This window comes from Myodes glareolus, chromosome 22 (genome assembly GCF_982192425.1).
Source record: "Myodes glareolus chromosome 22, mMyoGla1.1, whole genome shotgun sequence".
Classification (NCBI taxonomy): domain Eukaryota; kingdom Metazoa; phylum Chordata; class Mammalia; order Rodentia; family Cricetidae; genus Myodes; species Myodes glareolus.
Window position 1 is genome coordinate 46,455,600 of NC_142047.1, and position 26,955 is coordinate 46,482,554.

Below are 26,955 nucleotides of genomic sequence, written 5' to 3' on the forward strand. Positions count from 1 at the left end.
TCCCCACCTGGCTTTACTATGCTAACCATTGGCTGGAATAACTTTATTCATTATCCAGTAAAGGACATCCCACATAATCTATCTGTCTGTCTGTCTGTCTGTCTGTCTACTATCTATCTATCTACTCTCTATCTATCTATCTATCTATCTATCTATCTATCTATCTATCTATCTATCTATCTACTAGCTATCTATCTATCTACTATCTAACTATCTATCTATCTATCTACTATCTATCTATCTATCTATCTACTATCTACCTACTATCTATCTATCTATCTATCTATCTACTATCTATCTACTATCTATCTATCTATATCTATCTATCTACTAGCTATCTATCTACTATCGACCTACTATCTATCTATCTATCTATCTACTATCTATCTATCTATATCTATCTATATCTATCTATCTATCTACTATCTATCTACTATCTATCTGTCTATCTATCCATCCATCCATCCATCCATCTGTCTGTCTGTCTGTCTGTCTACTATCTATCTATCTACTATCTATCTATCTACCTATCTATCTACTATCTACTATCTATCTATCTATCTATCTATCTATCTATCTATCTATCTATCTATCTGTCTGTCTATCTACTATCTATCTATCTATCTTTTTTTTCTGACCCAAACTAGACTTTTGTTCAAAACTAGAAAAGATGTCAGCCACAGTCACAGGTGGCTCCATAGCTCGCTCTTCTATAGATATTTTAACTACTCTTCTTCTTCAGTGGGGCCTGCAGATGGTAACATCTATACCTGGTTAAATTCAGACGTCCAAGTACGTTTTTCCAGTATTTCCCCTACAAATTCGATCTACTGTGTTGTAGGATGAGTAGTGGTCTCTGACATCTCATAGTTCCTGCCCTTTCAGAAGGCAGCGGAGCCTCCATGTGGCCTTGGGAGTGGGGAAGGTCACTTGACCTTCTGGTTTTGTTTTCTTCCTGTCATTTGGGCGGGGCAGGTGTGAGGCCCCAGCTCCTAACCTTTCTAGGGGCTCTTCACCTTACCCTAGGAATTGACATAGGAGGACAGTTCTGTCCACGTGACTGGTGCATCCTCTTAGCTAGGGGTGGGGGACTAAGATTTCTTTCGACGAGAGTGTGTGTAAACTGACAAACCAGCTTGTAAACCAGGTGTTTACACGAAGGAGTAAGGAAGCTGTTGTGGATGAAACAAATTCCATAAACTGGGTATGGCTTAAAGCGGGCGGTTCTCAACCTTCCTGATGCTGCAACCCTTTAATACAGTCCCTCGTGTTGTGGTGATCCCCAACCATAAAATTTCTTTCTTTGCTACTTCATAGCTGTAATTTTGCTACTGTTATGAACAGTCATGTAATATCTGTGTTTTCTGATGGTCTTAGGTGACCCCTTGTGAAAGGGTTGTTCAACCCCCAAAGGGGTTACAACCCACAGGTTGAGAACCGCTGGCTTAAAGCAGTGAACACTGGTCCGCTTGCTGTTCTGGAGGACAAATGGCAAGGAATCTTGGGACACCTTCCTTCTGTAGAGTCTAGGAGGAATTCTCCCTGACTCACCCTCCTGCCCTGACTAGGTCCTAACAGCACAGTTTCTGCCCTTGCTCCCAGGGGCACATCGGGGTCAAATCCTCCTCTGCCTCCCCCTTGTGATTCCATTGGCCTTCTGGGATACTGTGGGATGTGTCTCCATCTCTAGATCTTGACTTTGGACACATCTGTAAATGTAGATCTTTACTTCAGACACACTTTTGCTATGGCTCCATTCACAGGTTCCAGGACCTAGATGTCTTTGGGGGAAGGTGTCAGTCAGGTGACCACAAGCACCTAGCTCTGGCCTTCTCTATCTTGATCTGCCATATTCTCTTGAGACAGGGTCTCTCAGTGAATCTGAAGCTTACCTTTTTCAGCCAAACTGACAGCCATCAAGCCCTAAAGATCCCCCTACCCCCACTTCCCACCCCAGTGCTGGGTTGCAGGTATATGTGACCACTCCTGGCTTTTTAGTGGATGTTAAAGATCCAAACCCAGGTCCTCAGGCAATCTGACTCATTGAGGCAGCTCCTCAGTTCCTCAAACAGTAATTTTTAGAACCAAACTTTCTAACACAATCCAATTCAAAAGACTTAACTCATTTTATGCACGCTGAGGGGCGATGGAAGGAAAGCATCAAGTCTTTGTTTTCTGCAACTAAACCATTTTTGTATAAGAGCAGAAAATGTATATATACAGTATATATATTTTAAAAACAAACACTGCAGTTCGTAGTATACAATGGTCTTGAATCTGAGCTGAGGTGTTGGAAGTGGAGTTCGCAGGTGTTGTGCGGGTGATGACGTGTGCCGTACAAAATGTGCACAGAGCGGTCAGAACGGAGGCTGCAGAGGAGCTCCTGCCGTGAGCGAAAAGCCAGAAACACCTCAGACTCATTTCACATCTGATTTCAAACTAGTTTGATTGCTGAGTTTGTTACCATTTTTTTTTTCAGGGCTCCTCCATTCAATCTCATGACCCTACATGGGATCACAACCTCCAGTTGAAGAGGCCAGAGTTCAGACCAGGGCCTCGCATAGAGAAAGTTCTCGATCTACATGTGCTGAGTGAACATATAAACTCAGTGCCGTTAATCTTCTACCTGCTGTGGTCAATCCTGGCATTCAAAGCCCTGAAGATGCTGCCTGTGCTGAGCCAGTCGGTTCTAGGAAATCTGTGGACTGACCTGTTCTCTTCTTCCACCTTGCCCTGTTAACATACTAGCAGCCTGGATCTCTAAAATAGATGACCTTAACTGTCATCTCCACTAATACTTGAGAGAGGTCTTAAGAGAAAAAGGGATAGGTCGGCTTGGAGTAGTCATGGAAGTTTTCAGAAGGGGAGGATTGTGGAGTTGCATGATGTAGTGTCCCTGACTGGAGAGGCCTGAGTATGCTACGCTCACTGAGTGTGCCACCAACACCACTGTCACTCGATCTTCCTGGAGGTTCTGGGTTTGTGTCTGTGTGCACTTAGGCTCAAGATGCCCCTATGAAGGAATCTTGGGCACTTGAGAAGGCCGGAGGAGGGCTGCAGGATTCTCATCGATTTCCTGAGATAGTATGTGAATTGCCACATTCACAAATGTCCCCAAGAAGAGCAGAATCCGTGGCAGAGTCTCCACAGAAGCACTTGTGCCTAGCCCAGCACTGATTTGTGACATATGGCTGAAATTAACTGGCAGTCCACAGATCAGGAAAGAAAGGCCGAGGCTTCAATGGCGCGCCTTCTCCCTTCTTCCTGTAGCTGCCCCGAGTGGTTGTGCTGAAGACAGAGCCAAGTGCCAGCTCAGAACTGAAGCTGACCAATCTCCATTATGTAAGACCTGGGACATTATTGCTTGAGGCTGCAGTTTTCTTCACAGTTGAACGGGAATCATTCTAGTGTTTTGATCTTGGTGCGAGGCGAAAGGACTTTTGGTGTGCAAATGATGCAGAATTGCACAGAATTCATGATACCTTGTTCGCTATGTAGTGACATGTTGTCTTGTTCTCTGCCCCATCTCTCATCCATCATTCATCACCTGTCTATCCATCATCTATCCATGCATCCATGCTGAATCGTTCATTTTCCCACAGTAAGCGAAAAAGAGAGAGGGCTGGTGCGGTGTAGGGGTCCACCAAGACATGCATGAAGATTCCACAGCATAGGCTGTGGCAGTTAATGCTTGTGTTAACCTCAAAGGACCTCTCCATGTCTGAGTGCAAGCGATGCTCTGGGAAGGGGCTGCATCTCATCGTCGCTCACTGACACACTCGCTACTAGGCACCTCATTCAGCCAAATCGGTTGTTCATTATTTATGTTTGTGTCTTATCCCAAGGCGGGGAGGTTTAGAAATTCCTAGAGACCATATTCGAATCTGATTCCTTCTTTAGCCCTCCCTAGGCTTATCCCAGCAACACTCACCATGAAACATCACCACAGCAGATGCTGGACTTGGCAATGATCTGCTGAAATCCTACCTACCCAAGTCAGGGGCCGCAGGAGATTCAGAGGGTTGCCCATGGTCCCTGCACCTCAGACACTTAGAACAGAGCTGCAGAGGCCAAGCTTGCGGTGTCTGCCAGAGAGGGACTCCCCAAGACTCTTGGCACACCATTTTAAGAGCTTAAGACTAACAAAGAAAGCAGTTCATTAGGCACCCAACAACAACAAAAGTTTCATTAAATGGGACAAATTTTGTGAAAAGTGACAACCCGTTCCTCCGGAAGAACGGCATTGTCGTGATTAAAGAGCACACCTGGGAGCCACAAAGTGCAAATTATTGATGTTGAAACCACCCTTTCCCAAGAGGGCAACGCTGAAAACAGCCACCAGCCCAGATGCTATCTGCAGCGCTGATTGACTGAACCTGGAGGGACACGTTCAGAACTGTGGTGGCCCAGTTAAACTCACGCTCCTTCCTTCATGTGTGCTTAGGTTCTGAGCCTCTTAGGTTTGATTCCACTCACTGACTGTTTGCCAGGCTCCTTGTGTAGATGCTGGGAACGCACAGATGGGCAGTGAGTGACACATGATGGAGTATGGAGTATACAAACTTCTCCAAAATTACAGAATGCGAAGTCCTGGCTGCTCTGCGGGTTCGCTGAGGGCCAGTGTTCACCTCTCTGAGCCACAGTCTTTTAGACCATGACACGGGAGTATCTGGTATGTAACTTCAGAGGGTCAGTCAGTGTGATGGATAGGGAGCTCCCGGCACAGGGAGGCACCAAAAGCTCCACAAATGAGCACCGGAGGAAGTGGTAATTATAGAGAAACTGAGTTAATGACCCCTTATTTAAGAAACTCCCAAGATAGTGAAAAGAGAGAAGTTTTAGCTGCTGTCACCAATATCATAGGTGTGATTGTTTTTACTTATTTTTATTTTTTGCTTTGGTTTGGTTTTTGTTTCTCATGTGTATGTGGTGTGCATGTTTGCACATGTGTGGGTGCATGTGTGTGGGTGCAGATGCACATGTGTTTGAGTCCATCTGGAGACCAGAGGTTAGTGTTAGATCTCATCCACTATCACTCTTCTCCCTTATTCACTGAGATGGGGTATTGAAGTCAAACCTGGAGTTTGCTGACATGGCTAGTCTTGCCAACCGGCTTGCTCAGGGTTCCCTTGTCTCTTTCTTCCCAGGCATGAATTACAGGTAAATAACTCTACCCACCTAGCATTCAAGTAAGTTCTTGGGATCCAAACTTGGTCACCCAAGCTTGCTTGGCTAACACTTGAACCAGTGAGCCATCTCTCCATCTGTGATTCTGTTTGCAGGGCTGTGTGTGTGTGTGTGTGTGTGTGTGTGTGTGTGTGTTCATGAGTATAGTACCTGAGAAGGCCAGAAGGGGGCATCAGATCCCCTGGAGCTGGAGTTACAGATGGTTATGAGCTGTCTGACACGGATGCTGGGAAGTGAACTAGGGTCCTCTACAAGGGCAGTATGTGCTCTTAACCACCAAGCCTCCTCTCCAGCCCCATGGCTTGCTTTCTCAAGTTAGTGCCTACTGACCACCTGCCAGGTGCTGGACACGGTGGCACATAGTGACATCTAAATAACCGCAGCTGTCATGCACAGTGCTTTACACAGCCGGACAATAAGCGTCTGAGACTGTAAGCCAGTCGTTTGTATCAGGCAGTTTCTCACAATAACGAGAAAACTAGGTACACGAGGTGTAACGGGGGCCCAGGTGTGTCTGTCAAAGTGGAGGGACGTGACTATCCATCCAGCAAGTCCCACAGTGGAACATGGATTGTTCCAGACGGGAACTACATGACCAGTGGGAGTCAGGCGGGATCCGAGTGAGACGCTTGTTTCCTGCCATGTGCCTGATTCAAGCCATTGCAGTAGCAGGACGATGAGGGTGGAAAGTTGTGACAGAAGCAAGATTCGAGGCTGGTAGCTAGACTCCAGGAGAGTTCAAGGTCCAATGAGACAAAAAGGAGCTAAGAGAAGTGATGCTGGGGACTGTCGGCCCTGGGCACAGGTCCGGAGACAGAGGACAAATCAGTTACATGAGGCCAGCCCGGAGATTTCCCTGGCTCCATTGAGAGGCTCAGGAGGCTCAGTGCAGAGGGCTGGACATGAAAGACAGTAGACATGTTGAAAATGAGAAAGGGCTGGTGACATGGCTGGGTGGCTAAAGATGCTTGCTGCCAGGCCTGATGGCCCAGTTCAGTCTCTAGTAAAAGAAGATTGACTCCTGCAAGTCTTCCTGGACTCGTATCTGAAAAGAATAGGGACTTACAGATGTGTTAGAGACAGGGTGACTGATGGAGGGGATGGCACCTGTCCGCTGTGTTCCCAGAGGTGCGCACACACAAATCTGAATAAGCAGGCCGTGTCATCTTTGCCAACTAAATTACTGCTCTCTAGACATTCCTTCCCCGAGTAGCCAATTAGTTCCTTAGATTTAGTGCTGACCCTAATTGCATATGGTCTCCCACAAGAGACGGGCATATTGTAAGCACTTAGAATTTTGGTTGAATGAACAGGCTGTTCGAGGTGTGAATGGAGCTCCTATGTAGGTGTCTTTGTCTCTGCAGGACTGAGCTACCATTCAGAAAACCCATAAATCAGAGGCCGATCACAGACTGAAGCATGAAAACGAGACCCTCTAAAAGAATGCACAGGAAAACACCCTGAGAACAAGGCTGTCTCAAGCACAGTGTGGATGAGGCACCAACCCTGGATGCCTTTGAAAGTCTGATGGCTTTCTGAAAATAGCTGGATTGGTTTAAGTGTTTAAAAGTAAATCAGAAGAAGAGGGGCTGGAGAAATTGCTCAGTGGTTAAGAACACTGGCTACTCTTGCAGAGGATGCAAGTTTGATTCCCAGCATCCATATTGGATGGCTCACAACCGCCTGTAACCCCAGGTCCAGGGGATCCAATGCCTCTGGTCTCTCTCCATGGGCATCTGTGCTCATGTGCACATAGCCACACAGAAACACGCATAGTTATAAATAATATAACTATGGGGTATGGTGGCACACACCTTTAGTCTCAGCACTCGGGAGACAGAGGCAGATGGATCTTTATGAATTCAAGGCTGGCCTGTGAAACATAATTAAATAAAGGCATGCAGCATGATATAAAGGAGACAGAATAGGGTATTTAAAGATATAGTATGGAAGGCAAGGCCATGTGATGAAATTAGGCGATAAATGGAGTTGAAGTTCACCTAACTCCCAGAATTAGGGTCAAAGAAAAACAAAAGGAGAGATGGATATCAACTCAGCCCTGAAGACAGTGCTGGCTTTACAGGAGGAGAAAGGTCAAGTAGTTGACCTTACTTAAAGGTCAACTAGAGGTTGATAATTCCCAAGCTGAGCAAGATCACACCAAAAGCAAAAGCAATGGTGGTAGGAGAAATGGTGACAATGAGAGGAACGATATGGCACAGGCTGGGTACCTACTGTGTGCCAGACCATGCTGCTGGCCTTAGCCAGCGCCATCTCATTGTGCCCTCCCTATTGCCAGGTGAGGAAGTGCTTTGGTTACCCCAGGTTTATAGAAACAGTGGTGTGTCGCAGACTGCCCTGGGAATTCCAGACTTCACCATTTTAACCAGAGCAACTGTGACCAGGATGCAACGGGAAGGCCACTGGAGTCTCACCTGAGGTTCAGCCACTCCTTGCTGGGCCCCCTTCCCAGCTGTGTGCAATTCTGCCCCAGATGCCTGTGGTTTCATGAGATACTCTAGAGAGTCTGAAAAGTTCACTGAAGTGGGGGAGGCGGGGGCAGAGAGCAAGCAGGTCATTTATTCAGCTTTAGGGAAATAGCATCTACATTGAGGTAAGACTTTGGGGTTTGGGCTGCCTTGGGGGTCACACATACCCCTGTAAGTAACTATCCCTCGCGCTCTGTAAGTAACCCCAATAAATTCATCCCGTTTTGATGAAATAGTTAATTTTGTCAGTCATTGGTGCCCTATAGGGGGAGAGGGCATCTGTTAGAGTTTCCTTTGGAAGAGTTAAGACAATACTATGTGAACTTCCCCAGCCACCAAGGCTGAGACCCAGAGGAAGTACAATGGGTAAGGAGGATTCAAATGAGTTCAGATGATTAGATATGTCCTAAGTGCAGTGAATTATTTATACCATGTAAATATTGCCAAATAAACCAGCTTACCAGACACCCCACAGCAAGGTAGTTAGAATTCTTGCTAAAGAATAAAATTTGAGTACTTCTTATATATTGTTTCCATTTTTATAAAGTGGTGCATGCCTTACTAGGACAAAACAAAGGCTCTAGCACAGGACCTTGTTTGAAAAAAGTTACTAAGGTAACCTATGCCTGGGCTTGTTGTGATCTAAGGTTTACAAGTGCCATTTTGGGTCCTTTAAATCACTCTCAATAACTCGCGTCCTTGGAGTGCAGAGTTAGGCTAGGGAGATGGGGCAGAAAAGAGATAGCTACCTAATAAGGAAGCCTTTTAAGATACTTATTTTGTTTCCAGCTTCATCTTAGGGTCTAGTGACACAAAGATAAAAACAAACAACCCCTGTGAAGGCTCATGAAAGCCTTTAGAACAGATAACCAGAAAGGACATGCAGTGCACACATACATGTATATAACTTAGGCAGGGGTTAAATATCCAAAGAAAGAGGAAGTGGGGTGAGGGAGGCATCGTCTCCTCACAGAACAGAGAAGCAAAATGGAAATATCAGCGGACTCCCTGACAGAGAAATAGGATGATCCCAAGGCCCTGAAGTGGGAATGAGTTAGGGTTGTTCCAGGAGGAGCAAGCTGGCCAGTGTGGCTAGTGCACACCGAGAAGGGACATTAGAGGTTGTGGTCATAGGCCATAGGCTGTTCACTCAGGGCCCTGTTCATCATGAGAAGGCCTTTGGATCTTCTTCCTAAGTCTGACAGAAAGCCATTGGAGGCTATGTAAACCGGAAATGGCTTTATTTGACTTCCTTGTCAGGAAGGAAGGATTCCCAAGGAAGGGTGAGATGGTGGAGGGTCAAATGGTTTGGGTGAGGCTGAAATGGCTGGAGGCAGAGCAGTCTCTGGGACCTTGTGGAGTTCACTGGCGAGTGGGATGAAGGGCCCCAAACAGTAGGGGATACAGGCCAATGGCTAGGGGCATAGATCCAAGTATATGACTGTCTTTGTGTGCACAAGACCCTGAGTTCCATCCCCAGTCCCTCTTAAAAAGACCCCCATTTTCTGCCACTGTGTAAACAAATACTATCAGAGTACTACTACATACTTAGGAGGAATTGTAATTAGATTTGAGGAATCAAATTTTTAATTTTAAAACGTATTTATTTTTATTTTATGAGTGGTTTTGTGTGTGTGTGCATGTGTGTGTGTCTGTGCACCCAGTGCATGCAGAACCTGAGGAGGCAAGAGAAGAGTGTCAGGTACCCTAGAGCTGGAGTTATACAGACGATTGGGACCCACAATGTAGGTTCTAGGGACAGAAGCCAGGTCCTCTGGAAGAGCAGCCAGTGCTCTTACCCGCTGAGCCATCTCTCCAGCCCTCATGAGTTTACTTTGTGGCCTGCATACATTGCAGGTGGCCATTAGCTATCGCAGGGAGTCAGGCAGTTATTATTAAGTAAGCCAGTTTGGAGGTCAGTGGAGACCTGTGGGAAACAGTACCTGACGTTACCTGGTAGGGACTGGAAAAATATCCCTCATCCCTATTAATATTTATTCACTTAGCAAATCTGTAGGGAGGACCTAGTGTGCGTGTCAGGCACTGTGATGGATCCTGGGTGGGGCACAAGGACAGCCTCTACCTTCATGGAGTTTTGTTACAATTTAATTAGCTCTCTGGGTTCTGAGACACTTCTCTGGGTACTGGGAAATACACAGAATCAACTCGAGCATCATAAATACTGACCTGCTCTCTGACTCAGCAATTTGGGAAGCACTTCGGCTTTTCAGAAAGTGCTCTCTATGGATTTGGACAAATGACAGATTTGCCCAATAAAATGTCTAAGGACTACCTTAAAATGAATCAGAAGAGACTGTCTCAACCCAATGAGTATTTATAAACAGCCAGCCTTTGAAAATGGAAAAGCTTACAGGGCTGGAAGGCGGACATCTGACCTCAGTCCTTTCTACCCTCAGTCTCACGAATGACCTTGATGGAGCCTTTGACTCGTCTGAACTTCAATCTTCTCCTCAATAAAGTGAGTCCATCTGATCCCATGTTTTCAAACTCCTGATTGCATCTTTTTGTTACAGTGTTTATTGTCTTGGTCTAACAGTTACTTTAAAATAAAAGCCTTCGTTCCCAAGGGCGATGCTTCTCTCAAGAGCTCAGTTTTCAACAGAAGAAAGCTTTTAATATTTTTTTTTTGCAAATGGAAATTGCCCTTTTCTCAACTGTAAATACGATACATGCTCAGTGAGGAAGTAAAAGCGGAGGGGAGTGCAGAGAATAGAGAACTATTGAGAGACACATGTCTACTTTTAGGATTCTTGTACCTGCTGTGAGGACCCGGTGGCCAACGCTTTAAAAAGCCGGTCTACTCACCAACTATTACTATTATCTTGCAAACAGCCTTTTTGGTCTTCAGACAACACGCATGCACATATGCACACAGGAAGTCCTTCCTCTGGAGGCTGTGATCTTAAGTGTTGTCACCAGAGACTGAAACTGGCTGGGCAGTCTGGGATCTCCCCGATGTCCTGTTTCACAACTGCTACTATCTGATACTTGTGGAATGCTGAAAAACAATAACATCGTATGCACGACTTCAATGATCGTAGTTAATATCAAGGACAGCTCAGTTTGAGCCATATCCAGAATGACTGCAAAGCCTTCCAAGGCACATCCAGGAGCTCTGGGGTGGACAGTTGCTCCTCCAATCCCCAGGACTCCTCCTACCCCTTAACATAAGGTTGAACACTTCTGAGACACTGGAACTCAGCGGAATATATTTTACTGTCAGCCTAGCATCAACGGACCATGAACTCTCTGGTGATGGTTTTCTGATGATCTTTGAGAAGGAATCAAAGTCGGATCTTGGCTTCAGACCCACAAAGCTATTCCCCCTAAGTGGAATGAGCTGCTGGCACTTAATCCCATGTGGCGATCATCTGGGATTGAGGGGCTGTGTTCTTCATCTCGGCATCCTTCATCTTACTCTCTTACCTGATTTGCTAACTAAAGTATGAGCATCTACTAGGCACCAGGCACTATGCAAGTCCCAGAGAAGACAGGGGCATCCAACACTGACCTGTCCTTAGAAGTGCTCACAAGCCAGAAGAGGAAGAGGGCAAAGTGCAGAAGTCGACCTGAAGTCCGAAATGGCTGGGCTCAAGGGTGTAGCAACTGCCTAACATACACAAAGCCCTGAGCTGGATCCCAGCCCCACAGTAAATTCATAAAGCACAGTATGATAAATATAGCACTTACCTGCCTTGTCCTGGGAAGCCAGGAGGCTTTATTGCTGGTCGTGTTTGAAAGGTTTCAGAGAGTGACTCAGAGGTCAGCGAGCAGACTTAGTGGTGGGGAAGACTGGAAACAGTGGAGGTGGTGTTGTGTCCTGTTGTACAGGTGCACCTTGCGGCAATCGCCTTCCTCCCGACTGAGGATGACTGTTTGGAGCCTCTGCCCAACTCACACCTTCCTCCTGATGCAAACACTGGAAGCTCGTCTCTACCAGGAAGAGGCAGCTGAAGCTTCACTCACTCCCGGCTGCTTCTGTGGAGACAACGCTCCCATCCTCAGCTGACTGACCATCATTCTGTTATCAGAGCTGTTTCTTTCCGAACCTGACACACGAAGAGGAGATGACCCTTGCAAGCAATACCTTCTTATCAAATACCTAGTCATATACATCACTGGCGGGGGTGGGGGTGGGGGCAGGGATGCAAACATCTGAAGAGGTCAGAGACTGACATCAGGTTTCTTTCCTCAGTCGTTTTTCTACACTACTTTTGAGACAGAGTTCCTTGGGATGCGATTCTGGCTAAACTTGCTGGCTAGCAAACCCGAGGATGTTCTTGCCCATCGCCCAGTGCCTCCCCCAACCCCAGCTACAGGTTACAAAGCCAGATTACAAACTGGCTTTCACACGGGTGCATAGAACTCAGGTCCTCATGCTCGCACAGCAAGCACTCAGTCCGCTTCTGACAACAGCCCAACTGAGAAAAAAAAAAAACAAAAAACAAAACCAAAAACGAACAAGAACAAAAATACAACCCAAGAAAGATTTATTTCATGCTTGGTGTTCAATAAAAAAATTCAGTTAAAAAAAATGAAATAAAATACCACCCGCCATCCACCCAACCATGAGAAAGTGCACCAAGTACCCTGTTACCAAGTGCTTAGCACCTAGAAATCTTGCCAATCTACAATATACAAAGAAGTTAGCTAGTCAAAAGGATAAAAAAGATCATTACAGTAAGTGTCTTACGGAGCAATGTTCACAGTGTTGACTGTGCCCAGGAGCGCTGGGCTGGTATTGTAGAGAACACAAACTTGCGTTACTTTATTATAATATTTTCTCAACAGACACAAATACAGGGTAGTATTATACAACACATATCCACAGCCCCTACCAGCTTTATTCAGGAGGAGCTCGCGGTCCATTGTGATTTACCTCTGCTTTCCCCAGCCCTTGGTTTTTGGCAGATTCTGGATATTTTTTTTTTTATCACTGCTCCTATAGATCCTGAGCCGTGTTTGAAAAGGGAACTGGAAATGTGTGGGTCTCCACTAGTAACTCCCTTGCCTCAGTTGGTCTCCTGCCCTGAGAGTACAGGTTATACTGATTCCTGCCAGTGACTCCAAAGCCTTGCCTGCTTCCAGGGTGAAGACCTCACCAATACTTTCCTGGGGCCTTTGGACTAAGGGAGGCTGTGCTGGTGCAGTGAGAGCCCCATCCTACCTTAGCTGAAACACTGCCCAAATGTGTTTCCTCATAAAACTTAATCCTGAGTCCTCATAAAACTTAATCTTCTGAGCTGGGCTTGGTGGAGCATACCTTTAACCCCAGCACTTGGGAGGCAGAGGCAGGAGGATCTCTGCGAGTTCAAGGCCAGTCTGGTCGACAAAGTGAGTTCCAGGACAGCCAGAGCTACACAGAGAAACCCTGTCTCGAAAAACAAAAATAAAAACAAACAGTATTTTTTTTTTCTTCTGGAGGTTTGGGCACCTAATGTTTGTACAAAATGGCAGCTACTTCCTCCACTCCCAAGCATTTTCAGCAACTTCCAGGGAAACTTAAGGCAGTATGTCTAAGGCTTGTTCTGTAGGGTGAGCTCACCCAGAGGTGCTTACTGTCACAGCCTTGATATGCCTGTATGGAAAGCCTGGCCCCACCATTTGAACATCCGGCCTTTATACCTCCCAGCCTTTCAGACTTTATTTTTCCTGAAAAGGTAGGAATCTATACAATTAACTAGACCCCCCCCCCTTCACATTTGCAATCTTGTGCGTGTGTGTGTGCACAGAACCCCTAATCCAGACCACCATCTAATGTTAGCTTCGATCTGCCTCTGGCATCCGGATCTTACTCTCCACCCAGCCTCTTAATGACGTCCATAACACCTTACCCCTACAGTCCCATTTAAAACCCTTCCACTCTTTCTGGTACCCAACCGCAGACGCTGCAGGAGGAAAACAACGTCCTTGCCACAGCCTTGCAAAACTGAAGCGCTTCTCTCGGTTCACATCTTCGACGAATGCTTCCTGCAGACTCCGCGCTCTGCCCAGGAATAACGGACGTGAACGGAGTAAGTCCTCGGCTTCACTCTGCATCACAACTCCGTCAACAATGATAGCACTCGGATAACCGAGACTCGGATTCGTATTCGCTCCTGCCGATCCGCTAAACCCTTCCTCCCGAACGCAACCCAAACTCCATCCACCCTGGGTGCGCCCGCGGTTCAGAGCCCAGCCCCGAAGGAAAAAGGCTTCGGATTGGCTGCTGCGAGACGGGGCGGAATCCGGGGGAGGTGTCGCGGAGAGATGATGCAACGTCGCGGATCCTTAAAGGCACCGGCCGCACGCGCCGCCGATGGCGCAGGCGCGTTGCTGGGCTTCCAGCTCTGACTCCAGCGCTACATTGAGTCCGGTCGGGCGGACGCGCGGAGTGGACGGCGGGGACGCGCGCGGGATTCGGGCGGGCGGGCCGGCGGGCGGGCCGGGTGGCGGCGGAGGAGCAGGAGGCGCGATGGCCGAGGGCAGCGCTGTGTCCGACCCTCAGCACGCCGCGCGCCTGCTGCGGGCGCTCAGCTCGTTCCGGGAGGAGGCGCGCTTCTGCGACGCGCACCTGGTCCTCGACGGCGAGGAGATCCCGGTGCAGAAGAACATCCTGGCGGCGGCCAGCCCGTACATCAGGTGAGCGGGCGCCGCCGCCCATCGCCTCCGCATCCCTCCCTCCCTCTGGCCTGGCCGCCCGCGGATCCCGTGGTTCCGCCGCCGCGCCTCTCGGGGCCCCCATGGGCCTCTCCCGGAGGCCCCCTCCCCACCTAGATCGCCCTGTCCCGGGAGCCCCGGGAGGTCTGCAAAACCCCAAACACGGTGTACAGGCCGTCTGGGGACCCGCAGCCGCGAACAGGGCGGGGCTGCTCCGGGAAGAGCTGCTTGTTCTCCCCGACAGGCCCCGCCCGGCCCGCCGAGCCCCGCAGAAGTTTACCTCCCAGTCACCGCACAGTGGGCCGGGCCGGGTTTTGCGGGGAGGGGGGTGTGTGGAGCCAAACAAACACCCGCGGTAAGATCTCGGTGGGACCCACCCCCACCCTCAAAGCCCAACTGTCAGTTTGCCACTCCCTTGTTACAAACAGGTTAAACTGTTGCGAATTTGGAAAGACCCACCAGGATTCTTTGGATACAGTTGTTGTCGAGGACCAAGAGATTGTAACCACCAAGAGAGCACTGTAAAACTTCAGCAACACAAACCTTAGCCTAATTTACCAGGGTAATGAAAAGGTTCAGACCCAGCTTATAGCATCGGGTCAGAATTTGCAAGGAGGCTGCTGTCTTTTCTTTAGCAACTTTCCTTCAGGCAAAGTGGGTTGCTCTTTTAATATTGGGAGGCGGGCGAGCTAAAAGCTGGAGAAAGTGCCCAGTAAGCTGGTTAAATATAGACTAATGGTAGACAGTGTGACTAGAATTGGCAAGTCAGAAAAAGGAAAATTATGTGTATGCCGTTCTGAGAGCTCTGTCCCAGCAGAACTCAGCACATACGCTGTATTTTAATCTTTGGTTTTGGAGATATTGGAACTTAAAAGCAATCCAAGTGCCCTTGAAACTTCTGACTTCTATCCTAGCTCTTTGTGGACTAAGAGGTCAGATGTCTTTGTTATTATGAAATTCAGATCACCAATATGACAGCTCATAGCTGGCAGTTCATAGGTTAGGACAATCAATCAAATTAGATCTGCAGGCCAGACCTTTCCCGGATCCAGAAGTAGTCCCTGTTTGGGAAATGCTTAGGAAAACTACAGTGGATTCGGTATTGTTGCAGATTCTTAAGTGGCACCTGCCTCTAAAGTTGCACATCCTGAAACAGTTACTGTCTCCATCTTTCCTCATGGCACTTACCACTCTAATCGAACCTGTATTTTGCTCATCTTGTGCATCTTTCTCAGCCACAATGTAAACTCAGGCCAAGGATTTTTCTTTTGTTTTTTACCCGGCCCTTCACAGAGGAAATAGTGCCTGGTGCCAGAGTAAAGGATTGAATGAATGATCACCTTCCTTTCATTGGATATCAGAGGGGGCAGGCTTTGTTGTATTAGCTGGCTGGCTAGGGCTCTGGGCTCCGTGTTTGGAGATCTGCTTCATGTTTCGACCCTTAACCTGCCTAGCTGTGAGTTGTTGGGGATGACTTAGTCTTGACTCCAGCTCACTCATATGACAAAGGAGGGACACAGTGTGGTTTTGTGTCATTTAATCTCAGAGGCACCTACAAAGAAATGAGTTTCAGACACTCTACATCTTCACACAAGTCTGTTCCCTGGTTAGGAAAGATCTCCTGTGGTTCATGTCTGTCTGTCTGTCACTTTCCAAATAAAGGATGAATCTCCTGTGGTCCATGTCTGTTGTCACTTTTCAAGTTGGAAAGTATCATCTCAGAGGATGTTAGGTATATCAGGGTTACTAGTACTTAGTGGTTGAACTAGAATTTGAATATAAGTTTATGGTGCCTAGTCTCCTGTTCCTACTGCTCCAAAAGACAGCATGGCCTGTATTTGGATGTACTTTGGAGAACACCAAGATTGATGGTTTATAGGATGTTACCATTTAAATGCTTTTCAAGCATGGTCATTCGTAGGCTGACCCATTTTGAGTTTCATCTTTAACCAGTTTTTTACAGTTGGTTAACATTTTATGTTAATATTATGTTATGCTTAAAATTACACATTGTTAACATTTTATCAATAAATCAATTTTTAATATAAATAAATATCAAATTTTCTTTATTGGCAGAGTGTGTTAAATTTGACTAGTGAAATGCTAGATTTTTTGTGGTATTTTTGGATTACCAATTTCAAGGGTATTTCAAAGTATCGGAATTACTAATTAAAATGCAGCTTAGTTTTTATTTATTTTTGCAGTATTTTTTATTGGATAATTTCATATGTACATGCAATGTACATATTGTAATATACGTCTTGATCTTGCATTTTAATGGTTTTTTAGGTTTATTTTTATTTTATGTGTATTGGTATTTTGCCTGCATGTACGTCTATGCATACTACCCAAAAAGTCTTGCTACATAATGTACTGGTTTAATCTTTTCTTGTACTTTTCCTTTTTGTAATATTTATTTTTCTTTCCAGTAAGTAGCCATTCCAACCATGCGATGTTAGAAAAAATTTAAGTAAAAAAGGAACAAGTCAGAAAACTCAGTTTCAGCAACAAATTCCTTCTAATCAGCTGAAAGAAGTTTGAGGTTGGGCCTGTGTAGAGTGTGTCCTGAAGTTTGACGTCACGACGCTCAGGGGAGATGGGCAGGTTCTCCCGTGATTTTTATCACTCAGCTCTGCAAGTGGACATGGCACCTTAGAGACTCTGTTGAAACTTAAATGAATATAAGTATTTATATTCTAGCAGGCTGTTTTCCCAGTCCCATCCCTGGCTGGCATTTGCTTCTGGCTTGTTGGGAAAACTATACCTCCGTGCAGCTAAGAGCCTTAGCAAAGGACAAGACTACACTCATAGACATGAGGCTCCCCGTCTTTTCTGCCTTAGCAGCTCTGCCTTCCCCCAGGGAATAGCCCCTTGGGGAATACTGCAGAGCTCGCCTTGCTTTGGTCCTATGCACCTTCCAGAACTTACACTTTTCTGGGGGCCTGTTATGATACTGTTTAACATTCAGTGCTGGATAGCACAGAGTTACCAAGGTTTTTTTTTTTTAAGTCCTTTGATGAGTCAGTCAGCAATGGAAATGGCTTTGTTTGTTTGCTTTCTGGTTGGTCTGGTGAGGGTGGAGTGAGAAGTCTGGCCATCTGAACTTTTGTAGGACCTGGTTTCTTTTATCTGTGAGGTGAAGTTGACTGTGTCACACGAGGCCAAATCCCAAGTAATGTGGAAGCGTGTGGCTCGTTTGTTTTGCATGTGTGTGGTGGAGGGATAGTCTCTTTCTAGTTTTGTGTATGTTGTTATATGTACATTGATGCTGAACGCTCCCTTACCTTGCGCTGTAGGACTTTGTCTGGTGTTCTGTATGAATGCAGCCAGTAGCGTTGTGTCATGAGGAGCATTTATACCATACTGTTAGCTTGGGTACATTCCAGGCCTAATTATTGGCAGTCCTGCTTTGACATCTAGAGCTAAGATTTGACTTATGGTCAAATGGTGTGGAGGAAAATACTGAAGGGAGTTAGCCTGAGCTTTAGAGAGGAGCCAGGTTTCATAGTGGCTTCGAAATTGTCAACGTCAGGGATGACTGAAAGTTCACCGTCACTGGGATCTAAGGACTATCCCTAGTGTTGTTCACTATATACAGAGCGTGTGGTTAGTTCCCAAAGCCCTTTTTCTTGATTCACTTACACAAATAACCAAGTAACCTTTAACCCATCTTTGTTTCCTTGATGCTGAAGCTGAGCCACCCAGGCAGCCACGCCCACGAAGGTCCTTGCTGTGAACCAAAGGCATTGCAGAGTGATGCTCTCCAAACAGTCTTTTGATTTCCTTGTTTTCATCTTTTCCCAGCACTTTGAGTTTGTAGCAGCTTCTGAATGATTGCCAGGAGGGTCGCCTACTGCGTGTCTTAGGAGTCTTCTAGTAGGCTGGGTTCTGCTGTCTGTCTGAGTCTGCGCCACTCCTTAAGGCTCATGGTACCCTACCCATCTCTTGTCAGAATCTGGTGGGGGACAGGGATAGAATCTTTTATCTTTTAATGGATCTAGGTCTTGTGTGTTTTTATCTGCCTACTATAAGGCTTTCCTAGCAACTGCTTGAAAGAATAAGTATGAAGCTCTTAGAGTTAAGTGTTCTAAATGCGCAGCAGGGAAAGGCTCTTGTCGCCAGCCTGGTGACTTGAGTTTGATCCCTGAAGCCCACACATGGTAGAAGGGAAAAACCAACTCCTAAAAACTGGCCTCTGATCTTGTCACACATACTCTGTTACATGAACAAGAGCTTGCATACACATAAATAGGTAAATGTAATTAAACATTTTAATGCTCTTTCTTCATCATTATTTAACCAAATAAGGTTAAAACCCATTCATATGTGAGTTTTTCAAGAGAACTATTGTAGTCGTGACCCCCTTCGGACCCCCTGCGGATCGCCAGAGTATCCTGGTCTGGCTTCTATGGCAATAAGCACTTGCCAACTGGTGCGGTCTTTAGGCTTCATCCCTTCTGCTAAAGGTACATGTTTGTGTGTGACAGGTGTTGCCACGGTGTGGTCACGAAAGGCCCTGATTAGAGAGGAGGGTTTCAAATGCAGAAATAAATTAATCCAGTTCTCGTTAGACTGTGGCTGGAACGTAGAGGGAAGTGTTGCTGTCCGGTGCGGGGTACCGTTTGGAGTTAGTGGCACAGCTCAGCTGTAGCTGGTGCTGTTTGTCTGACCTACCCGTCCTCTGTTACTCCGACATGTTTGACCTTTGCTATGTTCTGGATTTTCTCATCAGTCTCCTTCGTCATCCTTACAGTAACTCTCATTTTATAGTTGAGATTCAGTAAAGTGCTTTTCCACATGGGAACTCTGAAGCCTTGGGAGTCAGAACCACGCTACCTATTATGTGATGTGCTAATCGGTTCCTTCTCGTGCTGTCAAAGAGGGACCTACAACCTCTTTATAATCCATAAAGGGAGCATAATTAAGACAAATGAGGAGGCATTTGGTTCGAGTAGCAGGCAGCAAGTCTCAGAAAGCTGCCTCATCTTTCCAGAGGAGAAAGGCTATCATTTTGTGTACTGAAGCTATAATATAAATGAATAATTTGCAAGTTAGGATTCTGGGTTAAGGGTGGAGGTGCGGGGGCCGTGGGTTATGACAAATGGCAGGCTCTGGTTACAGCCGGAAAACTAAGTGCTTTCCATGACTTCTTTGCCTCCTAAGCCACAGAAGCCTGAAGAAGGCAGCGGATGGGAGGCTCAGGTGTGGGTGGCAGGCCTGTCCTCACAGAGGCGAAGGCTGCGCATCCTCCAGCAGCGCCCTTGACCTCATGCTTGCAGAGCAGAGCTGGGCTGTCTTCCAGAGCCCTTCCTGCAAACGACTAAACCACACGGAGATGGGCTGATGTTTGCCGCTCCCGTGTCCCGTGGGAGTCAGTGATGACAAAGTCCCAGGTTGTCACAGAGTGAAGTGGGAAACGTCCAGGCTGAAAAATCCAAACTATCCAGAGCCTGATCCCTGACCTCACGTCATATAGGTCAGAGTTAAATGTAGAATGATATAAAATCGCATGAATTTTGTTGGTAAGTGTTAGGGTCCATCCACAAAATAAAAAATAACATAAAATTACATGAAGTGTTTTGCTAGTCTTGGGTCTTATCCCCAGAATATCTTCTGTGTATAAAAATTCAAAAGTCCAGACATTTTCCTTTCCTCTGCTGAGGGAAAGTCAGGTTGTGCTCCTCTCCTGTCACAGTCCATCTTCCATCATAGGAGAAAAGGCATCTGTTTCCTTCTAAGAGATGTTAGGAAAAGAATACATAGGTGAAGTAAGGTTTTGACACAGTGAATGTGCCTTCGTGTAGATAGATAGAGCCTTCCTGGAAAAGCGAGGGAAGGAGGGAAGGAAGCAAGCGCAAACGAGCTCCAAGGCTTGGGAGGTGGCGCGGTGGGTAAGAGTGTGTTTGCTGTGTGAGCCTGAGGACCTGGTGTCAAATTCCCAGCACCCCCATAAGATGTGGGTGTCGCAGCATGTGTTTGGGGCCCCAGTGCGGGAGTCAGTGGATGCTCCGGGCTGACTGATGAGGCGCTCTAGTTGAAATGGTGAACTACAGGCTCTGTGTAAGAGACTCTTAAATAATGTGACGACTCATCAAAGCTATCTAGTGCCAGAGGAAGGCACCCGGAGCAGAACTCTCACCTTCTCAAACCCCTGCGTTCCACAGAGCTGCACACAACGTGAACACTCAGTAAAACCAGCTTTGCTGGCAGTGTGCGTCCTAAGTGGAAGATAGATAGACTGGTTTTAGAAAATCTGCTGATTAAGAAGCACCGAGGGGGCTCCATCTTTTGTTTTCCTTCTTGGAGTCCTCGTCTTGATGGAGGCAGACACTCCACTGTGCCATATTGTTCCTAGCTCTTTACCAAGAAGCATTTCCCTGTCTCTAGGAACAGCTTGAAAGAGAGTTCAGCACTAGCGAACTGATACATTTTGAAACCTGGTTTGTCTAGTCATATTCGCATTCATCATGACCAGCTGCCTGTGCCTCTGAAGAGTTGAGTATAGTCTGTCCTGTGCGGCCTAAGGTGTTCCCAGACTTCTGTCTCTTGAGTTGTTTGTGTTGGGCAGGCTCTGCACTGGACTCTAACCTTCTTACCCAGGCCTAGTGACAAGTGTGGCTGGAAGTCTAAGGTCAGGATTTCAAACAGCAGTGAGAATCCTGAGAAGAGCCGTGGATACTGTGTCTGCCCTGTCCTCTGCAGGCTGGGGTCCAGCTAGTACTTCAGGACAGCATCGGAGGCTGAAGGACCCCAGGCTCGCTGCATAGGTTTCCTCTCTTAGTAAAGGGAACATTGCTATGCTTTAGCTTTTCCTATTGGGGAGCTGATATAGTACAGGACAGCTTTGTCGTAGTTTTTAAAGATTTATTTTCAAATATCTTTGTGTGAGGGGGTGCACTTTGAAGCCCGTGGAGCTGGGTTCCAGTTGGTTGTGAGCCACCCAGCCTGGTATTGCTAACAACCTAGAGTTGTTCTCTGGAAGAGCAACTAACATTCTTTACTGCTGAGCCATCTTTCTAGCCCGTACTCATTTGTCTTGAGGTAGGATCTCAGCTCTGTAGCCCAGAATAGCCTTAACCTTAGGCTCCTTTGGCCGCCATCTCCCGTGTGTCAGGGTTACAGGTATGTCAGTTCACCCTCCTGGTGTGGGTTCTTTGACCGTAAGCAGCAGCCTCCAGTGGTATGTGGCTCGTCACTGTGCTCTCCTACCTGCCTCCTCAGTAGCTCCTGTCTTGGTTGGGCCGAGGTCCAAGTCTGTCCCCTACATAAAACTTCCAGTCCATGTTATTGGCATGGAGATGTCTACTGCCGTCTCCTCCTGCAGTGGGACCCAAGAGCAGGAAGGCAGATGCTTCCTTCCGTCCCCTTGTGGGCAGAAAGGGGGGCTGAGGACGGTATTCACCGCCATCATAGTCAGAACGTTCTTCAGAAATGTTGTCGTTGGCTTCGCACACGTGTCACACTGCTAGTTAGGGTTAAGGGAGGGGCCAAAGGACACATTCATGACACCACTCAGTTCGTGCTGGAGCTGACGTTTGTTGCAGGGTTGTGAATGGCATTGGCAAGTTCTTGGAAAGAGATTGTTAGTCCTGGTTTGCACATTTCTTTAAGGGCCACTCTAAAACGGGTAGAGGAGTCTAGGTAGAAGCAGGAGCCAATGGTGAGACAACTGTGCTTACTCAGACAGAAGGCCGGGTACTGTGGACCAGGGCTCAGCTGTGGATTTGGAGCGAAGGGGCTGGGTCTTGGCACTGGGACTTGGTGGAGAGGAAGACAGAAGGTAGCGAGCAGACATGTGGGCGGGCCCAGGTAGCTGAGGGATGCATATGGAGGTGAAGGGTTCTAGAAGGCCAGGTTTCTTTGTTTAGGTTCTTATTCAGTCCTTAGCTGCTATCATTACAGAGAATCCTCTGGAATGTGCTGGAGAATTGTCTGTTGTGAGGTTTGGCAAGGGAGAGAATAGGTTCTCACTCCATGGCAAGAAGGAGGCTCCAAGTTTGGCTGATGTTGGGGATTGAGGAGAAATTGATGCAGGGGGAGGGGAACTAACCATAAATGAAACAAAATAGAAGGAGAACGAACAGGTGTCGGGGCCTGTAGATAACAGTCTCAGAGCCTCGCTGTCATGCATGTGTGGCTCTGTCCAGCGTGATTGGTCTCTGCCTTCCTGGACCTCCTGCTGCTTTGGCGCAGTTCGTGTCCATCCTTCAAGACCTGCTCAGGTGGCTCGGGGCGAAGTGCTTGCTGCGCAAACAGGAGGACCTGAGTTCAGATCCCAGCACCCACATTAAAGCAGGAGAAGGGAACAGACACAGTGGGGTGGCTGCTTTGAAGGCCCATCATGTTGTCATCCAGACTAGAGGTGCTAGAGGCGGAAGTGGATCTTGTGTGCGTGAGGGTTAGACAGGCGCAGCCTGTGCGTGCTGGTGCTGGGCTTCACTTCATGGCTGAGCATATGTCAGTGTGGAGGGAGACGGACAGAGCAGCCATCGCACCGCGAGAGTAACCCATGAGGGGGCCCTGATGCCGGTCTGTTGCTCTGGTGCAAGAGGCCTGGGAGAGGAGCGCGCTCTATTCAGAAACTCGCTGCAGTGACAGAGCCCTTGTTCTAGCCGGGCTGGGGACTTGTGGAGAAGCATTCATTCCCTTGACAACACTTTGGAAAGCCATGTGCAGCTTCAAGTTGTTTGGAGACAGTTATAGCAGCGGGTTATAATTAAGGAGCTGCCAGAAGCATGGAAGTAGCTTGAAGCTGGAGCATAATGCTACTGAGTGGAAGCCGATCCTGGAGCCGCCTCCGGGGTGTGAGGCTTGAGCTGCTGTTTCTCCTGCTCACGTTGCACTCTGGTCTGGACTTCTCTGAAAGGATAAATGCTTGGAACTCCTACTGCGCCTTTGTGTTTATTCAGGAGGCTTGCTGTATTTGATAGCCACAAATTCTCTTCCTCCTCCCCCTCTTTCTCCTCACTGTTCTGTTTGGAAAGAAAATGAAAAGAGATGTGGGGTGTCTGTGGTATTTAGTGCCATTTGTATACTGTAGCAAAGAAGAACCTGATGAACTTTTTTTTTTTAATGAGGAAGAGGATCTCCTCATTGAATCTCTCCCGACCCCCACCCTGTTTCTGTCTCCGCTACATACGTGTGCATGGATAAGCCAGGAGGAGCCTAAGTATCCTGACACCTGTCTTCAGCCTTTTGGCCTCCAGAACTATATAAAATGACAGGAGCCACAGCAAAGGGGTGTGCCTTTGACGTGACCTTTTGCATGAAGTTGCCACTTTTCAATGGCACCTGAAAAAATTAATTCCCAGGTAGAAAATCTGGAAGTGTTGACACGTCTCTGCATGAATCTGTCTCTCTTGTGTGTTTTCAAAAGGTCGGGTGTGACCAGGGCAGGGAATCTGGCTTGTTTCATTCAAGAAGAATTTGCTTCAAAAGTTGCTGGATCGCCATTCTGCCTTTGAGTTCATCTTGAAATTTTAACATGTGTTTTTCCCGCTTTGCTTTTGAAAACGTAAATGTTCCTGCCTGACTTTGGAAATGACAAAAACTGGGCTTAAATTGAGAAACTGTGTTTCCCATGCAAAAATGGAAGGTGTCATAAGAGTCCAGCTCAGTCATTTCTAAGTGTGAGTGGTTGTGAGTGGCAGGAGACTAGAGTCAAGAGTGTGTGCACACGCTTTTCGTTCATGCTGAAACTACGTTACGTCAGGTCTTTCGATCTCAATAAAAATGCTCACAACCATGCTGGGCAGTTTGTGTGTGTGAGCCAGGGTCTCACACCACAGCCAGGATGGCCTTGAACCACAGCAGTCCTGCTTCTTTCCTCTTGCAGGGATGAGCGACCGCAGCCAGCCAGCTCTTCGCTCGCCAGTGTTCTCTGTTATATCCTGCAGCTCCCTGTACGGTCGTCTCCCACGCTTTCGGTTGATGTTCCTAGTTCTACTTTCCCCCTCCTGTATAGTGACCCTATAAAGCAGTCAGAAAATATGTCAGCTCCCTTTGCTTTGTACCCTGTGGTGTAGGTAAACTAATCTTGAGGACCTTTGTTCTGGGTGGACTGTTGAGCTGGGCTGTGTGATGTAACCACTGAGCAGTGAGACTACACCATCCTGTAAAAACACCAGTCATTTTTAAAAGACCTGTCACCATTACTTAGCACTTTTGGAAGTGAGCTCGCAAGATCATGGTTTTGTCTCTGGTAGACTGAAATTTACAATCATGGCAGTTGTATCCAAAGCAGGGACTGGCAGGCTTTCTCTGTAAGTCAGAAACGTTGAAGTCTTGGAGGTGGCCTGTGGTCTCTGTTGCATATTCTTGCTCCTAATCCTAACACACTTTTAAAACGTAAACTCTGCCTTCACTCAAAGCAGGCAGGGGGCAGCAAGATGAAACCCACTACCCTTCCTGCTACAGGACTAGAGCCTTAACTGTTCGGACAGAAATGTAAGCACATTCTCTGTGTATCTGTGTGTGTACATGTCCCCAGGTGCAGTGGCGCTGTGCGTGTGTCAGGACGAGTGTGGAGGCCAGAGGTAAGGTCAGATGTCTTCCTCGATCGCTCTCTACTTCCTCCCTTCTCCTTCCCTCCCTCCCTTCCTTCCTTGACTTATTTATTTGAGGTGTGTGGGTGTACACACACAAGCAGGTGCGCCATGCAAAAAGGCCAGAAGTTGACTCTGGCTGTTTTTCTCTACTTCTTTCCACCTTATTTTTGAGACCAGGTCTCTGACTGAACCTGGAACTCCCCTCTTCAGCTAGACTGGCTTTCAGGGAGTTCCAGGTAGCCTCCTGTCTCCACCTTCCTAGAGCTGGGGTGTCAGGTACTTGTCTCCCCAAACTTAGTTTTTTACATGGGTTCTGTGAATCCAGACTCCTGTCCTTCTGCTTGTGTGGAAGGTACGTCACTGAGGCTCTCCTGGTGCTCTTCTGTGTGATGGTTATCGTCCTCTGCTGTCGAGGCTGGGCAGCCCCCTCCTTCACTTACAGGAACCTCTGTTTCTTCACCCTCCTGCTCAGTCAGTCTTCTGTTTCCTTCTCTGGCTTTCTTTCCCTGCAGGGAAACTTGCCTCAGTCTTCGCATGCCTTAGTGAAAAGCAAAGTGACTCGGTGTCACTCTGACGCGGCTCCTCTGAGGGTGCCTGGGCCCGACTTCCTGGTCAAGGCTGTGTCCCCACCTACCGTCTGTCTGTCGTCACTCTGTAGTTACTTGCACCTCATGGCTCCACTAAACCCATTCTTTGAAATCAATCTCCAGATCCAATGGAAACTATAGACAGATTTTTCTTTGGGCCGCCAGCTCATAAAAAAATCACATGGAGACTAATTATTAATTATGAAAGCTTGCCTTATAGCATATCCTTGTCCCACTAGCTCCTATAACAAATTAACCCATGTATATTTATCTCTGCTTTGCCACTTGACTTTTTCCCTTTCGTCCGTCTCACACCTCCTGTTTCCTCTCTGTCGCCTGGCATCTCTCCCATGCCTAGATTCATATCTTCTCCTCTCTCTCTGTCTGCCCAGAAGTGCCACCTAATCTCTTCCTGCCTAGCTATTGGCCATTCAGCTCTCTCTTAAACCAACCAGAAGGCACAGTGTACAAAAAGATTATTCCACAACAGAAAACCAATACATTTCTCTTTCTTGGCCTGTTTATCACAGTCCATCATTTTCTTGACAGCTGATCTCTCTATGCTCCAATAACACCTTTTGTCTGTGTCCCCCACAGTCGGCTTTCCACCTTTCCCTTTTTGCCCCTTAACTGCAGTCAGGTGTAGCATTCTGACCTCACTCTGCCTTCCACCAACTACAGCAGCTCTGTCTGTGCCAAGACACTTGCTGACCTCCTCTTTCTCCCAAGTCTGAAGGTCACTTACCTCGTGCACGGCCACCTTCAATCCTGGTGGTCACACTCCTCCTTCCAAGTAGGTTGTACCCTGTCCCTTTTATATGTGGTGTGTGGGGTGGGGCACCTGTGTGCCCACCCAGACGCTAGAAGAGTGTGTCAGCACCGTCATCTGTTGCTGGCTGCATGTCTTTTGAGACAAGACCTCACACTGTGGCGGGATTAGCCCTCCAGCCAGATCCTGGGCTCACCTGACTGTGACCTCAAGACCTGAGCTTACAGCACATGGAGCCATGTCCAGCTTTCATGTGGATGCTGGGGATTTGAACTCAGGTCCTCCTAGTTTATGAACAAGTCCTTTTACCCACTGAGCCATCTCCCCAGACCCTTATTTCCTTCTTCAAAGAATTTTCCGATCTTTCATTATTATTGGGTATTTATATGGTGAGGTGTGTGGAGGTCGGGGACAACTCTGTGGGGTTGGCTCTCTCCTAGGGATGGAGTCGGCTCGTTGGGCTTACAGACAAGTTCTTTACCCACTGAGCCACCTCACTCCCCTCCATTACCTTTAATGTGCTACCAGGCTCCCCAGGAGAGAGTTGAGAGCTGTTGGCGAAAGGCCTCCTCCCCTCTTTCCCTCAGCATCTAATCAGTGCCAAGGCATCATGTCTGCGCTCTGGTCCCTGGAGTCTGTCTCCTCCACGCCATAACTGCCCACTCCGGCTCCGGCTTCCATTGGCTCCGCTGTTCCGGCTCCCGCTGGCCTGCCTT

At 47.4% G+C, this 26,955-nt stretch overlaps 1 protein-coding gene and 1 long non-coding RNA gene across 2 annotated transcripts in view; one reads left to right on the top strand and one right to left on the bottom strand.

Moving 5' to 3' along the window:
- Positions 1-10,191: 10,191 nt before the first annotated feature.
- Positions 10,192-13,581, bottom strand: LOC146890170 (uncharacterized). Its single transcript, XR_014999045.2, has 2 exons — positions 11,388-13,581; positions 10,192-10,695 (listed from the first exon to the last, which is right to left on the bottom strand). It is a non-coding gene; the product is annotated as an uncharacterized LOC146890170 (long non-coding RNA).
- Positions 13,582-13,848: 267 nt separating this feature from the next.
- Positions 13,849-26,955, top strand: part of Gan (gigaxonin) — a 57,218-nt gene continuing 44,111 nt past the window's right edge. Inside the window, exon 1 of the mRNA XM_048437357.3 lies at positions 13,849-14,318. Coding sequence (XP_048293314.2) covers positions 13,996-14,318 — 323 coding nt within the window. The 5' untranslated portion in view covers positions 13,849-13,995. The remainder of the gene's footprint in view (positions 14,319-26,955) is intronic.